The sequence below is a fragment of the Triticum urartu genome, chromosome 5A, assembly GCF_056163025.1.
Source record: "Triticum urartu cultivar PI428250 chromosome 5A, HENAU_Tu73, whole genome shotgun sequence".
Taxonomy (NCBI): Eukaryota; Viridiplantae; Streptophyta; class Magnoliopsida; order Poales; family Poaceae; genus Triticum; species Triticum urartu.
Window position 1 is genome coordinate 618,650,360 of NC_141877.1, and position 17,418 is coordinate 618,667,777.

At 49.9% G+C, this 17,418-nt stretch overlaps 1 protein-coding gene and 1 pseudogene across 1 annotated transcript; one reads left to right on the forward strand and one right to left on the reverse strand.

The window, feature by feature from the left end:
- The first annotated feature begins 3,632 nt into the window (after positions 1–3,632).
- Positions 3,633–5,079, forward strand: LOC125506234 (protein ELC pseudogene; annotated as a pseudogene).
- A 6,616-nt stretch (positions 5,080–11,695) lies between these two features.
- Positions 11,696–16,219, reverse strand: LOC125511095 (calcium-dependent protein kinase 8). The gene is made up of 8 exons (XM_048676380.2): positions 15,230–16,219; positions 14,658–14,781; positions 14,203–14,346; positions 13,968–14,120; positions 13,631–13,746; positions 13,316–13,483; positions 12,990–13,223; positions 11,696–12,196 (listed from the first exon to the last, which is right to left on the reverse strand). The coding sequence occupies exons 1-8, from the start codon at positions 15,743–15,745 to the stop codon at positions 12,047–12,049; spliced, it is 1,605 nt and encodes a 534-aa protein (XP_048532337.1). The 5' UTR covers positions 15,746–16,219; the 3' UTR covers positions 11,696–12,046.
- Between the last annotated feature and the right edge of the window lie 1,199 nt (positions 16,220–17,418).

Sequence of the window (17,418 nt, forward strand, 5' to 3'; positions counted from 1 at the left end):
ATATTTTCTAAATCTGTGAACATTTTCTTCAAATCCATAAACATACTTCAAATTCACAAACATTTTTATATATTTTTAGTTCGTTAAAATTTTTTATAGTTTGGCACATCTTAAATATTCTCTCTATCTTTTTTTAATGTTCCTTTCTCTTTGCTTTTTTCCTCGACTTCTTCACATGGGCCTAGGCCCAATAGGGCAACTAGCCAGCCAACCAAAGTGAGCATAGGGCGTGCGCATTTGGTCCTCCTTCGACGCGGTGTGCACGGAATAGGACCTCTCTCACATCTGGGTTATTTCATTGAGAGGGAGGGGAGAACTGGTTTTCTGCTTCGTGCTTTTGTTATGGGGTGGCTCCACCTTGCTAGTTTTGCATCGAGCGGTCTGGCCACCACTTTCTCCGTCTTTCCTGTTAGGCTCCCTAGACAATGGATTCGTAGTAGAAGAACGAGGGCGTGCTAGGAAAGAGCTAGAACCGGATGGCAAGTTAAGGGTGTGAGGCGACCGGTTTTGAAGTTGGAGGTTGAATCTTAAACTGAGTGTCAAGTTGAGGGCTATAATTTTCCGCAAAAAAATAAAAAAATTGAGGGCTATAATGTGGACCAAAGGCGACTCGACCGGCGCGCTGTGCCCAAAACCCCATCCCCAATCGATCTGAGCAGAACCCCATCCCCAATCGATTTCCCCGACGGCGGCACCTGACGCGATGTGGGCGTGCCGATCGTTTCTCCGTCGACCCAACCCCCTGAGCATCCCTCGTACCCTCCGACCAGCTATCCACCGTCAGGACGCAAACCAGAGGACGACGGTTCATGGCAAGAACCATCTGACCGCATCACCACGGAGGCACGTCTCGGACGCCGCCAACAGGGATCCGCATCACCCGGCCGCGGCGACGACGACGACGAGGCGGCATCTGTACGTGGTGCTGGATGACCACAAGCACGAGTACGGCATCTACAAGCTGGACGTCGGCGGCGATCTGGACGGCGACCACGACGTCGGCTCCGACCCTGATTCTGCCCGCCGTCTTCCCGATCCCGCCGTCATCCGCGTGGAAGTGCCAACCGCCATAGAAGATCTAGCCGCACGGTTCGCCGCCCTGGGCAGCTGCATCATCACCACGGGCTCCAGCCCAAACACTTACGGCCTAAGGGAAGAGCACTACGGCGTCACCTTGGTCTACGACACCGACACGGCGGCGCTCTCGGTCGCGTGCAACGTCCCCAAAGGCCTGCGTGACGGCTTCCGCGAGGCCGTGGCCGCCGGGGGCAGGCTGTACGCGTTCGAGGACGTGACGGAGCTGCACGACGAACGCGGCTGGGAGATCGAGCCCCTTCGGCCCTGCCCGGGAGGCATGCACTGCATGACCACGGACCGCGGCCGGGACGCCGACGAGAGCCGGTGGTGCTGGCTGCCTTTCTCCGGCTCCTCGCGGTGCTTCTGGAGCGCCGACCCTGAGTCGCCCCCCTTCTTCCCCGAGGCGATGGTGGCGCACGCGGAGGCCGGGCGCGCCATCTTCGTGTCCGCAAGCGCGTTTCACAACGACGTCCGGACCTTCTCCTACGACACGGCGAGAGACGACTGGACGCGCTGCGGCGGCTGGGCGTTGCCGTTCGTAGGCCGCGCCGGCTACGACGCCGAGCTGGACGCCTGGGTCGGGCTCCACCGTAAGGGCTACGACACGGACGGGCACCTCTGTGTCTGCCGCGTTCCAGTTCCGACGAGCGACCTCGACCGGACCCCGCAACCGCAGTGGAAGGTCGGCGGGGAGAAGGTGCTCCTCGAGCACCCGGACTGGAGGCACGTCGACGCCAAGCTCGTGCACATGGCCGAGCGCGGCCAGCACTGCCTCGTCGAGCGCCTGCGACGCGAGGGGACCGACGAGAAGGAGAGCCTGCCCGACGGCGACGAGTGTCTGCTAGTGGTGACCACGTTTCAAGTCAAGTACGGCGACGACGGGGAGCTCGTCACGAGCGCGGACCGCCGGTACGCCCGCACTTACAAGGTGTCGCGGTACCGTGATGACTTTGAGGTTGCAGCCTTCTGGATATGACTCGTTCCAAATTTCGTTGATTAGTCGGCCGCTTTAGATGGTTGATCAGTCGTTGATTAGTAGCAGTGTCGTTGAAAAGCTGGTGGAATTGCGAGGTTAAACTCTGCACGCCGGCCGCTTTCAGTGTCACGTTCTAGCTGTCGGCAGTTTTCGTTTTCAACTGTTAAAAGTTTGAATCTTGATGCAAGCTAGCTCGGACTATGACGTGCCGAGCAAGGATGTGAAGACATCCCTCAACGCGGCAAACCTGAAGAACAAGCCATGTTTAGTTTTGTAACATGAGGGCATCTTCAACGCCGATCCGTAAATTTGCTCTCGCACCCGTCCGCAGACAGGGGAGATCAATCCGCGACACTGATTTTGGAGGACGCCGTCCTATGCTGTCTGCATACATTTCAACGACTATTTGAACTAACCGAACGAAATTCGTGAAAACATGGCGGAATTCATATAAACCGAACAAAATTTTCATTACATTTTGAGCATTTTTTATATAAACCGGACGAAAATCATTACTTTTTAAATTTTATACAAACCGGACTAAAACCTACTCTAAACCTAATATAAATGATCGTCGGCGCCCTTCCCCCATGCCCGGTCATGAGCCTCGAGAACAGAAGCTCCGGCTATTGCCTTCGCCTTCTCTAGGTCCACCACGGCGCACTCCAACTCCGCCTTCATAACCTCCATCTCCGGAGCCCCGGAAAGTGAAGATGTCCACCTCCACGTCGCCGCCAAGCGACTAATCAGTCGTCGATGTTCAGCCCACCAAGCTTGGTTTCAACAGGAGAGGAGGAGCGGTGGCCTTCTTGGGACCCATACGGCGGTGACCTACCATGCACTACTCTTCCTCGCTGCAGGCGGTGCCCGTAGACATGTTGGCTTCGTGGTAGTGGCGACGGGGCGCGGCCTTGGCGGGGTCGGGCATGTCCTCCCCGTCATCACTCTTGCCCCACACCTTGTCTGCAGCCTCGTTGAACTCCTTGTAGATGGCCTTAAGTTCCGCCTAATGCCGGCAATAACGCCAGCGAGCGAGGCAGATCTCGTGGGAGGAGCGGTGGGACTCGAGCAGCCTCGCATGCCCCGCCATGTCCACGTCCGGCCCGATCACCCTGCTGGCGGCGAGCTGCTCCTCCGCCTGCTAATGCTCTTCGAGGAGCCGGAGGTTGTCGACCTGCGCCTCACGGAACTGCTGCTCCCCGCTTCTCCCGCACCGTGTCCATGTAATGGGCATGGGCCTCACTGATGATCATGCTGCAATGCACCAGCGAGGGTGGCGCCATCTTGTCCTCCGCCACGTCCTCCATGGTGACGACGGCGACCTCGGCCTGCGTGCCGGCGAACTTGCCTATTTGTTCAGAGAACAAGCACCCCCGACACCCCTAAGATAGACCCAGAGGTCGGCTGCTTCCCGGTGAGCCGGCGACTGTTGCACCTGCACCTCCCGCGCCTCTTTCTTCCCAAATAGAAATCGACTAGCCCTAGTTTAATTTTCAGGCGTGCAGCTAAACTGGTTTTCTATACATTCATGACAATTCATGTTGATAGGACCGTGATCGAGGGAATAAACCTCGCTATAATGCTTTGCCAGGTGGAGGAAGAAACTTTTCTTGTAAAATCTTGCATTCAACAGATCGACATGTTTGAGCGTCGCGTTCTGGATATGACTTGTTGCAATTGTTGATTAGCAATAGCAATGTCGTTGAACAGTTGGCGGAATTGTGAGGTTACGCCCCGCACGCCTGCCGCTCTCGGTGTCGCGTTCTACGTGTCGGTAGTTCTCCGAATCCTGACTTCTTCCCCCCCAACGCGGCCTACATGGAGAACAAACCAAACACAATTTTCCAATAAGAAACCGTACGTACGTGCCGGCTGCGCCGTTGCGATCCATCCATCTATTCCTGTGCTGTGATCGATGGCTCCTCCCGCGCCGCCGGCGAGCGGCGCGCAGCACCAGTTCCCCGACACGGCGCTGCCCTACGCCGACGACGTCAAGTGGCTCGTCCCCGACCACCTCGCCACGCTCGCCGAGGCCTTCCCCTCGCTCCGCCCCAGGACCGCCCTCTTCACCCACGACGACGGCCGCGCCGCGCGCCTGCTCCAGGCCGCCGGCACCATCCCGATCGCCCACGCGGGGGGCTCCTATGACCTCCCCGCCGTCGTCTGGCTACCGGAGCGCTACCCGCGGTGCCCGCCCCTCGTCTTCCTCTCGCCGGCCCGCGGCACGGTCCTCAGAACCGACCACCCCCTCGTCGACCGTTCGGGCCTCGTCGCCGCCGCCGACGCCCCGTACCTCCGCTCCTGGGCGTTCCCGTCCTCCAACCTGCGGGACCTCGTCCGGTCCCTCTCCCACGCCTTCGGCATCGACCCGCCCCTCCTCCCCGCCGAGGTCGCCTACAGGCGCGACGCCCTCGCCGCCATGGCCTGCGCCGACGTGGCCGCCCTGCACGCCGCGAGCGAGGCCGAGGTCGAAGCGCTGTTCGCCGTGCAGGCCGAGCTGCGCGGGCGGGGCAAGGCGGCGGACGGCCTGGTGCGCCGGGCCGGGGAGGAGGTGGACGCGCTGGAGCGCCGGCTGCAGGACGTGACGGTGGCCGCGTACGCCCTGGAGGCCTGGGTCGGGGCGAACCGGACGACGGTGGCCGCGCACGGCGACGCGCAGGCGGGGGCGGCAGTTCAGCCCGCGGACGCGCTCTCGGTGCAGCGGCTCGAGTGCGCGGCCATGGATCTGGCGCTGGAGGACACCATGTACGCGCTGGACGAGGCGGTGCAGCACGGGACCGTGCCGTTCAGCGGCTACCTCCGGAGCGTGCGCGCGCTGGCGCGGGAGCAGTTCTTCCAGCGTGCTCTCTGGACCAAACTTTGCTAGCTAGGAAGGTTTTTTTCTTCCATGGAATGGAAGCAAACCTTCAGTCTTAATTATCTTCAGATACAGAAAAATTCAGAGACCTGATTCTGCCGATGTACTATGTGGTTCCACGTGCGTTTGCTAGTTGTATATACTGCACCTATGATGCAAACATTTTCTACTCTTAGAACAGACATACTGAAAAAATAACCGCCGTTTTACTGTTTTCTTTTGCCTCCTTTCTATATAAAGATAAGGTACGTTATGAGCCTACTAAGCGCAACTCTAACGGACACCTTAAAAGAGGCATACTGAAAAAATAACCACCCGCTTAGTGTTTGGTGCATATAAAAAACTCAAAAGTAGGAAAATATAGGTTTTGCTCACTAGAGAGGAACCCGAGAACAATAGCAAAGACATCTGAATTTGGAAGGTTTATAGAAGAAAAAAACCTGAAAACTAAAAAGTGCACGCGCTATTTGGACATCTTGAGCGGCCGCTCTGTGACACACATGCATATGTATTTTTTTTGTCTCATAGTGCATGTTGGTGCTGGCATTAAATGTGTTCACACTAGTCCCATCAGTTAGAGAAAACAGATCCACGTACTTTTATTTCGGGATTTCAAATTCTTTTAAAGCCGTATCTTTTAAACCACACGTCAGAATTCAGTCCTGTTTTCATCATTGGATTCATCGCGGCGAGATCTTTGAAACTAGATCCCGCATGGATATGTTTCGACGAAATTTTTTTGATGCCAACTTTGGTGCTATATTGTGCAACTAAAATACTGCATTGTGCAACTTTAGCACTACATGGTGCAACTTTTTTTAAAATCAGTTGGCTTGTAATTTATTCTAATTGTACACACATTGATGTTTTAGTTGGCTTATAATGTAGTCTAGTTGCACACACATTAATGTTTAGTTGCCAGAAGGACTAGTTGCACACACATATGCTCAGTTGGCTTGTAATTTAGTCTAATTGCACACATATTGATGTTGTCGGAAATATGTCCTAGAGGCAATAATAAATTAGTTATTATTATATTTCCTTGTTCATGATAATCGTTTATTATCCATGCTATAATTGTATTGATAGGAAACTCAGATACATGTGTGGATACATAGACAACACCATGTCCCTAGTAAGCCTCTAGTTGACTAGCTCGTTGATCAATAGATGGTTACGGTTTCCTGACCATGGACATTGGATGTCGTTGATAACGGGATCACATCATTAGGAGAATGATGTGATGGACAAGACCCAATCCTAAGCATAGCACTAGATCGTGCAGTTCGTATGCTAAAGCTTTTCTAATGTCAAGTATCATTTCCTTAGACCATGAGATTGTGCAACTTCCGGATACCGTAGGAGTGCTTTGGGTGTCCCAAACGTCACAACGTAACTGGGTGACTATAAAGGTGCACTACAGGTATCTCCGAAAGTGTCTGTTGGGTTGGCACGAATCGAGACTGGGATTTGTCACTCCGTGTAAACGAAGAGGTATCTCTGGGCCCACTCGGTAGGACATCATCATAATGTGCACAATGTGATCAAGGAGTTGATCACGGGATGATGCGTTACGGAACGAGTAAAGAGACTTGCCGGTAACGAGATTGAACAAGGTATCGGGATACCGACGATCGAATCTCGGGCAAGTATCGTACCGCTAGACAAAGGGAATTGTATACGGGATTGATTAAGTCCTTGACATCGTGGTTCATCCGATGAGATCATCGTGGAACATGTGGGAGCCAACATGGGTATCCAGATCCCGCTGTTGGTTATTGACCGGAGAACGTCTCGGTCATGTCTGCATGTCTCCCGAACCCGTAGGGTCTACACACTTAAGGTTCGATGACGCTAGGGTTATAAAGGAAGTTTGTATGTGGTTACCGAAAGTTGTCCGGAGTCCCGGATGAGATCCCGGACGTCACGAGGAGTTCCGGAATGGTCCGGAGGTAAAGATTTATATATAGGAAGTCCTATTTCGGCCATCGGGACAAGTTTCGGGGTCATCGGTATTGTACCGGGACCACCGAAAGGGTCCCGGGGGTCCACCGGGTGGGGCCACCTATCCCGGAGGGTCCCATGGGCTGAAGTGGGAAGGGATCCAGCCCAAAGTGGGCTGGGGCGCCACTTCCCCCTAGGGCCCATGCGCTTGGGGTGGGGAAACCCTAAAAGAAAGAGTCCTAGGAGGGGAAGGCACCTCCTAGGTGCCTTGGGGGGGAGGGAATCCTCCCCTGGCCGCCGTCCCCTCCTCAGATGGGATCTGAGGGGGCCGGCCCCCCTCCCCTTGGGCTCCCTATATATAGTGGGGAAGGAGGGCCTCTCAAGACACACCTTTGCCTTTGGTGCAGCCCTCTCCCCTCTCCCAAGTACTTCTCCTCTCCCGTGGTGCTTAGCGAAGCCCTGCAGGATTGCCACGCTCCTCCATCACCACCACGCCGTTGTGCTGCTGCTGGATGGAGTCTTCCTCAACCTCTCCCTCTCTCCTTGCTGGATCAAGGCGTGGGAGACATCGTCGGGCTGTACGTGTGTTGAACGCGGAGGTGCCGTCCGTTCGGCACTAGGATCTCCGATGATTTGGATCACGACGAGTACGACTCCATCAACCCCGTTCACTTGAACGCTTCCGCTTAGCGATCTACAAGGGTATGTAGATGCACTCTCCTTCCCCTCATTGCTGGTCTCTCCATAGATAGATCTTGGTGACACATAGGAAAATTTTGAATTTATGCTACGTTCCCCAACAGATGTTTAGTTGGGAGGACACTAGTTGCACACACATATGTGTAATTGACGCCGCAATGTAGTCTAGTTGCACACACATTGATATTTAGTTGACAGGACTAGTTACACACATATATGCTCAGTTGGCGCGGCAATGTAGTCTAGTTGCACACACATTGATGTTTAGTTGGCAGGACTATTGGCACACACATATACTTGTTGGGGAACGTTGCAGAAAACAAAAATTTTCCTACGGTTTCACCAAGATCCATCTATGAGTTCATCTAGCAACGAGTGATCGGATGCATCTACATACCTTTATAGATCGCGGGCGGAAGCGTTCAAAGAACGGGGACGAGGTAGTCGAACACGACGTGATCCAAATCACGGGAGATCCTAGCACCGAACGGACGGCACCTCCGCGTTTAACACACGTACAGTCAGCGTAACGTCTCCTTCTTCTTGATCCAGCAAGAGGGAAGGAGAGGTTGAGGAAGATGGCTCCAGCAGCAGCACGACGGCGCGGTGGTGATGGAGCTGCAATACTCCGTCAGGGCTTCGCCAAGCGCTATGGAGGAGGAGGGGGTGTAGGAGAGGGAGAAGGAGGCAACCAAAGATCTCCTAGGGGGGCGGCGGCCAAGGGAGGTTTCCCTCCCCCCAAGGCACCTAGGAGGTGCCTTCCACTAGTGGGACTCTTCCTTTTTGTGAACCCTAGGCGCATGGGCCTCTTGGGGCTGGTGCCCTTGGCCAATGTAGGCCAAGGCGCACCCCCTACAGCCCATGTGGCCCCCTGGGGCAGGTGGACCCACCCGGTGGACCCCCGGGACCCTTTCGGTGGTCCCGGTACAATACCGATAATCCCGAAACTTGTCCCGATGGCCGAAATAGCACTTCCTATATATAATTCTTTACCTCCGGACCATTCCGGAACTCCTCGTGACGTCCGGGATCTCATCCGGGACTCCGAACAACATTCGGGTTACTGCATATACATATCCCTACAACCCTAGCGTCACCGAACCTTAAGTGTGTAGACCCTACGGGTTCGGGAGACATGCAGACATGACCGAGACGACTCTCCGGTCAATAACCAACAGCGGGATCTGGATACCCATGTTGGCTCCCACATGCTCCTCGATGATCTCATCGGATGAACCACGATGTCGAGGATTCAAGCAACCCCGTATACAATTCCCTTTGTCAATCGGTATGTTACTTGCCCGAGATTCGATCGTCGGTATCCCAATACCTCGTTCAATCTCGTTACCGGCGAGTCACTTTACTCGTACCGTAATGCATGATCCCGTGACCAGACACTTGGTTACTTTGAGCTCATAATGATGATGCATTACTGAGTGGGCCCAGTGATACCTCTCCGTCATACGGAGTGACAAATCCCAGTCTTGATCCATGTCAACCCAACAGACACTTTCGGACCGTAGTATACCTTTATAGTCACCCAGTTACGTTGTGACGTTTGGTATACCCAAAGCACTCCTACGGTATCCGGGAGTTACACGATCTCATGGTCTAAGGAAAAGATACTTTGACATTGGAAAACTCTAGCAAACGAACTATACGATCTTTAAGCTATGTTTAGGATTGGGTCTTGTCCATCACATCATTCTCCTAATGATGTGATCTCGTTATCAATGACATCCAATGTCCATAGTCAGGAAACCATGACTATCTGTTGATCAACGAGCTAGTCAACTAGAGGCTTACTAGGGACATGTTGGTGTCTGTTATTCACACATGTATTACGATTTCTGGATAACACAATTATAGCATGAATAAAGACAATTATCATGAACAAGGAAATATAATAATAATGCTTTTATTATTTCCTCTAGGGCATATTTCCAACAATACTCAGTTGGCAAGGGAATGTAGTCTACTTGCACACACATTGATGTTTAGTTGACAGAAATACTATTGACACACACATATGCTCAGTTGGCACGGCATGTAGTCTAGTTGCACACATATTGATGTTTAGTTGGCAGGAAGACTAGTTCGTCGAAACATACCCATGCGGGATCTAGTTTTGAAGAGCACGTCACGAAGATTCCAACTGTGAAAACATATCGCAATTTTGATGTGCAGATTAAAAGTTATGTCTTTTTAAAATTCTGAAACCACAAATAAATGCATAGAAGAACAAAGTGCATGCACCGAAAGATATGACTGTGTTGCTATTTAATACGTTGCGGGAAAATGGATTAAACGAAAAAGATTTTCTAATTAGGAGAAGGGACAAAAAATTTCCTTAAATAACCGGCCGCTCGCTAATCATACTGGGTGGCTGGACGCCGGCTAGACGCGTTCAAAAAAAAAATAAGGCCGCTATCACAAAGCTAAAGCAAATGAAGATAAAGCCCTCCAGAAAGCGGGACATAAGCTGCAGGTATGCCCAAATTTTCTGCATATCCTATTGAAACAATCTGAAGATAAGGTGCATCATTCAGATGGCAAGATTTTTAAGAATTGGAGGTAACGAGTCAAAACGAAAAGGGCAACGCCTTACCGTCCAAACTATTAGAACCACCGGAAAAAATAAGCCATGGTAATACATAGAAGTCGATAGGAAATGAGAAGTATATTAGGATACGCTGCAAATTGAACAAATAAAGCAGATCAGATGTAGAGAAAGTAATGGTGGAGCTATGTGAAGCCCGAGAACCAAATCGATAGGAAATGAAAAGAACATTAGAATACATTGCAAATTGGACAAATAAAGCAGATCATATGTAGAAAAAGTACCAGTAAAACTATGTGATACATGGCGGCGACAAATAAAGCAGATCAAATTGGACAAATAAAGTGGTTGTTTCCCAACTGGCAAGGGATGGGTTGCCATACTTCTTGGTTCGAGGCGCGGCGACCAAGATCTCTTTCTCGACTATATGAAGGTTGTCATGAGATACACCAACGTCCAAGGGCTCGTAGATGCAGTGTCCATGAAGGTTGCTATGTCGCTCTGGCACAAGCTATAAGTGAAGTTAACGCAGAGTTGCACCAAGACGACGACGACGACTTACAGATCGTCTCCTGCCAGCACTGCAACCTCGCCGCTGTCCTCCTCCCATCATTGACATCGATGAAGACGAAGACAAAGACGAAGAAGATGTTCAGGAGCTGCCAAATATTGCCCAAGTCAAGCAAGAGGTACGACGCTTAGGACGCTTACTAGGGCATGTGCCTAAGTGAAACTGACTGAAACTGAAAGTTTTAGTTTCATCAGTTATCGTTAGTGTCAGTTATGTTCAGTGTTTCCAAGTTTCAGGTTCAGGTTTAGTTTTAGTGACTTGAAAACATTGTCGGACTATCTGTGTTATCTATGTAATTCTATCTGTGGTGCCTCCTATGTAAAACAGAAACTGCCTTAATGCTATGTAATATATGTGTGTTTGGATGTTGTTTAAATTTCATGCAGGAATTGAAGATACTCAGAACTAGCTTCCAACAACAAAATTGCAAGTAGGGGATGCAACCATTTAGGATGAAAAAGACAGAAATAAACTTGTGGGATCCTACTTGTCAACCTTGCAGCAACACGTGTACAGATCATAGGACCGACACTTATATACTTCAACTAAAGGAGCGACCTGTTGGTTCACCAAACCCCGACCCAGTATCACACGTTCTCCAGGTCCGAAGGGGTCCAGTGCCCAACCACCGACTCCTCCTGGAATTGCGTTATCGGAGGCAAGCCAGGAACAGTCAGAACCTGACTTCTGAATTTGAAATCACTGCTTATGCAAGGTATTGGGCATACAAGAACAATCTGCAGTATTAGCATGATGAGGAAGGGTTATTTTGCAAACTAAGCATAGGCCAGATGGCTAGGCTCCATGTAGGGGAACATGTTCATTCAGATTGAAGTGCTCACAGTGATGATGAATTATGTACTGTGTTTCTGAAGAATTCCCACGCACGACCAAATAACCTGTCACGGCAGAAACTTGCATCTATTTGCCGTGTTGTCTGACAAACCGGAACCTCTGCGTCCCACAACGCCGGTTCGACTCAGCAAAACCGTCAGCACTCGGCAGCAAAGGTGAAAAGCCAAGACTCCTCCTCTGTTAAGCATTTCCCATGCTACCTTTTTACATTACACTGCAAACGATTGTACTACTTACAAGCTATCTTCTTTACAAACAACAAAGAATCGAGTGGTAGCTGCATTTACCGTGTGAAAGAAACAAAGAACCGGAGAAAGAAATGAGCCGGTGAAATCTGACGACAAAACCCCGACAACAAAACCCCGGCACAGCGAAACAACATGACACTCCATGGTCAATATATACCCCGCCCGCGCCTCGGGGCGATCACGATCAATGGTTCTGCTCGACAGAGCACTCGGTGTGAGAAACAGAGCACCCCTTCTGTTTCTTACATCTCTGCTTGGTCTACTTCTGGTCGTCGCTGATGGACCCATCCTTGTGCAGCTTCAGGCTGAGGTTACTGAACCTCTGCCTCGAGTACTGCCGGGACGCCTTCCTCCAGTCCGTCCCCGCCTTCATCATCGCCGCAAACTCGTCGTAGCTTATCTTCCCGTCCTGTAATGTCCAAAGATATACGCACATCGATGTCAGGTTGAATTTAAGGGGGTTGAACAAGTCAAGCTTGCAGCTTTCAACCGCAAATTGTATGTTACATCATATCATTATCCTTGTGACCTGGTCTGGCTGGTAAGTCGTTTACTTTGCAATGTCTAGTACTGTACTATTCTTGACTGTCTGGTATGCCTTTGATCCTAAGGGAGGTTGAACAAGTCATATACTCCCTCCATTTCTAAATATATGTATTTTTAGATATTTCAATACAAACTACATACGGATGTATATAGACATATTTTAGAGTGTAGATTCACTCATTTTGCTCCGTATGTATTCCCTTATTGGGATCTCTAAAAAAGACTTCTATTTAGGAACGGAGGGAGTATGTTGCTACTTTCAACTGTTATTTCCTTTATATCAAATCCTGTTAGGTTAAACGTTATCCTTGTCTGGCAGGTATGTCGCTTATTTTATAGCGTCCAGTACTACCATTGACTGTCCGGTATGACTTTGATTCTATAACATATTATTATAGATGCAATGATAGCAGCCGCCAATATTTTAGTTAGCCAGAGGGAATCCTTTAAAAGAACAAGTCTTGCAGCAACATTTGAATTCTGACCGCCGGCGTGGGTCATGCATGTAGAACCATTCCAGAAACTAATATTCAAATCAGTTTTCAGTAGTAGGTTGGTTTCAGTTTTCAGTGGTAGATAAGTCATTAGCATATGTTCTGACTTCTGAGAAAGATGTTGTACAGTTTAGTGGGTTGTGAAGGTATGAGAGGGCTGACCTTGTCTGTATCTACATCATGAATGATGCCATTGATAATGTCTTCATCGCAAGCTCCATCCACCTCATCAGTCAAAGCCACTCTAAGCTCTTCAATCTCTATGTACCCACTCTTATCTTGGTCGAAGTATGAGAAAGCCTTTTGGATATGCTCATCATTGCCTATTTTTCTCACATGGATAGACACCGCAACGAATTCCCCATAATCAAGGGTGCCGTTTTTATCAACATCAGCCTGCAAAAGCAAATGTAAGTAACTACCTTTAGACCTCTCAAAAACCAGACTATATTTTTATATGTAGTAGAATTTTTTGTTCAGTAACTCACAGCATCCATCAACATCTGAAGATCTGAATCATGCATTTTGTTTCCGAGTTTACGAAGTCCAGCCTTGAACTCCTCAAAGGTTAGTTGGCCCTTATTGTTTACGTCCATGCTATCAAACATTTTCTTTATGTCAGCTACTTCTTCTAAGGACAAATGCTCTGCAATCACCTGCAAGGGTTAAAGCATATGAGTTGGTTTAACTAGAGAAGCGTTCGAAATGTGACTTATTTTATGACATCAATTCTGATTAAATTTTTTGTTCAGTGAGGACACTGATGTACTTGGAACTTGGAGCTACCATGTAATGAGTCTTACCCTTAAGGCTTTCTTCTTTAATTTGTTCATTGCAGAAAATTGCTGCAGTCTTGCTCGGACAGTGTCGCCAAGTTGAATGTCAGGATTCTTTTTGGAATCGTGTAACCATGGATGTTCTGCACATGCAACCAACAATGTCACAAAAGAAATAGGAGAACTGTCTGATAGATGCAATTGGTATAACCATGTCAGTTCATATTCATCAACTGCTCACGGCTAGGACATAAAACAGGCATATCACCGCATAAGATACAACCACAATTCACCATTCGAATGAGAGTGAGAAAGCATTATGTATGTTATTACGCAATGGAAAAGGAAACACCATAATGCTCACCAAGTACTTGTGCTGCAGTAAGCCGTGTGATTGGATTTGGATCCAGCATCCGCCTGACAAGATCTTTAGCAGGCTCAGATACTCTGGGCCACGGGTCTCTTTTGAAATCTACCACAGAGCGTATAATTGCCTGTGCTACTCCTTGTTCAGTTTCTGCACAACATAACAGGAATTTGTAAGGTGATTTATAAGTTCCCCGCAACATACATTCAGTCTATTCCAGGAAGGTAAGTACCTGCCCAAAATGGTGGCACACCACAAAGAAGTATGTAAAGTATAACTCCTGCACTCCAGACATCGATTTCAGGGCCATAATTGCGCTTCAAAACCTCTGGGGCCATGTAGTATGGACTGCCTACGATTTCGCTAAACCGTTCACCTGCATACAGAAGCCATCATCGATGATGAGTAACCCTTCAGTTCTGCGGCAAAAATGTCATGCATATATTCTCAACAAAATGTATCAACAAAATCAGCTCCATTTTGCAGGGATGGGAAATCAAGCACTAAAATACAGTGGGAAATCTATTATATCACTTAATACGAGTTTTAATATTTGCTTTGAGAGGCTTGAAATTACTACATGGATCAGAGAAGAAAAAAGGGAAGATCTACATCGCTTATTTTAGCAAATCTAGATCATAAGGTGCAAAGGTATGTTACTGAGCACCAGGTGTCTGCTGAGCATACCAGGCCTGAAGAACACAGATAGCCCAAAATCAATTGCCTTCAGAGGAGAACTCTCCTTCTTGTTTGCATATAAGAAGTTTTCCGGTTTGAGGTCCCGATGGATGACACCATTTCTGTGGCACATCTGTCACCATAGAATAGCAAAGCAAGAGTACATGTCAGATACTCAGAGGTCACAAAACAATCCAATGATGCAAACCCATGATGCAAAGGCTGGATGAACATATGCTTAGAAATCAGGATGCTCCTTAAAGCAATTTCACTAATTGCCAGTTCGGTTAAACGTTTAACACAAATGAAACCAATCCCCATGGTTTACCAGGTTATCGATCCGGAACAACTGAACAATTAAATTAAGTTCTGAAGCTCAGCTAAGCTGAAAGCTAACATGAGTTCCTCTTCTTTACTAATCTATGCTAAATTCATGAACACAAAGCTGCCAGTGGTAGCAACTAAAACTATTAACATAGCTTGAGCAATAGCCGACAATTCTTCTCATAACTGAACTAATATATGGCATAACAAGCAGTACTAGTGCTTAGCGAGCAAGAGAAGCAAGCTGCCTTGTTTACCTGGACGACCTCGACGATGGTGCGGGTGACGGCGGCGGCGGCGCGCTCGGTGTAGTGTCCCCGGGCGACGATCCTGTCGAAGAGCTCGCCGCCCTCGCAGAGCTCCATGACGAGGTGCACGGCGTCCTCGTCCTCGTAGGCGGCGCTGAGGCTGACGATGTTGGGGTGCGGCGGCATGTGGCGCATGATCTCCACCTCGCGGCGCACGTCCTCGACGTCGACGGGGGTGCGCAGCTTGCGCTTGGAGATGGACTTGCAGGCCATCCGCGCGCCCGTGGCGGCGTCGGTGCAGAGGTAGGTGACGCCGAACTCGCCGCGGCCGAGCTCGCCGCCCAGCACGTACTTGTCGTCCAGGTCCCGGCCCGTGGGGTCCCGCAGCACCACCAGCCCCGCCCGCGCCGGCGGCGCCCCCGCGCCGCGGTTGTACGCGACGGTGTAGGGGTTGGCCTTGGGCTTCCTCCTGTTCTTCCCCCGGCCGCCACCCTGCGTCGACGGCGCGCCGCAGCAGTTCCCCATGGCGCCTAGCTACGGCCGCGGAGCGGGCTGATTCGGGGGCGGGCGGCCGGCGGCGAGAGCTAGATTCAGCGGAGGAGGCGGCGGCGACGGCTATGGAGGAAAATAAAAGAAAATCGAGGGGGAAATTCCTGAGCGGTTTGTATGTAGTGCTGCTGCCTGGGAGGGGGCTGGCGTGTGGGCTGGGGCGGGGAGTCCGTGGACTCCGGCCGGCTGGATGCGCCCCACTTCTAGAAGAAGCCAGCCATGAACAGCAGCGCACCGCGACCTTTACCACCAAGCAAAGATGAAATCTTTGTGGCGTGGCTCACTGGAGACGGTAATGATGGTGGTATGGTATGAAGATCCAGCCTTTAGGGGCGGAGATTTTGTGCGAATTTGAGAGGGATTAAGTTAAGCAGCAGCAGCGTGGGGGGTGGAGGTGTGAGGAGGAGGAGGAGGAGGATGGGGCAGTTGGTGCCGTGGTTCTAGAAGTTGGGCAGTTATTGTCCGGGAAACAGCACAACCGCCCTCGTTTTTGTTTCAAAAGTCCACACGCATGGAATTTCCATGCCATATTCTGATGTCTTCACACTATAATAATGCCAACTTTAGTGGTTTATAGCTACAAAATGTCGGCTAAAACGATACCCCTGCCTGCAGAAATCTCTCTTTTTTTAGCTTAGAAATCTGTCTTTTTAAAAGAGGATGTTTGTGGAGTGGTGTGAGATTAGCATAGGATTAGCGAGGGTGCTATTTTATAGGACGGCCGTTTTTGTGCTAATTCGATGGGTGGTTAGCTGGCGGAGGCGCGTTGGACTTGAAAAATAAAGTAAAGTGAAGGGGGACTAGCATGATGGGAGTAGAAAAATGGGAGCGGGACTTTTTCTGCAGCTGGACCAGACGGCGACAAGCGGCGAAGAAAACGGGCTAGGGTTCGGTGAGCGCGATAGCGAGATCATCCTGATGAGCCTGCCCCGTTCGTTACGCAGTTGGCGGATAAAAATCTTATTACGGACGAGTCGTCTGATTATTCTAGCGGTGGTTTAATCCCATCTCCGCCGGTCGTCCTCTGACCGGGAGCGCCGGCGTTGCTTGACGGGATCAACGATGGGTGAGTAGGTAGGTGTGCAGGGAAACGGAGGGTGGTGGGGTTGAGTTCAGACTTTATCAGACTCCACAACGGCGCGGGGGATTCCGTTTCGAAAGAAAAAAAAAACGGCCGCGGGAAAATCAGTTAGGTAGCTACAGTGAGTTTATGCTTGAGGCTCTCTTCACTCTCCGGAGAGGGAGAGGGAAAAAGAAAAGACTAATTCTTGGTTTTTTATAAATAATATAATATGGTAAAAAGACCAGCTCGTGGTCTAGTTCACTTTGTGTTTACGTGTGCTGCATCGTTTTGATCTCAGGGCCTGTTTGGTTTCAATAAGTCACCTGACTTATAAGTCAGGTGACTTAAAACCAATGACTTATAAGTTACGTCTGTTTGGTTGTCACTTGACTTATAAGTTACCTAAACCACACCTTCTCACCTTGCTTTTTAATGTAATGGTGATGAGACCCACGCAAAAGAGGGTGACTTATAAGTTTTAAGTTGGGATGGAGGAACTTATGACTTATAAGTTGGGGTGACTTATAAGTTGGATCCGTTTGGCAAAATAAGTCATTTTTTTTACTTTTCGACTTATAAGTTGGTG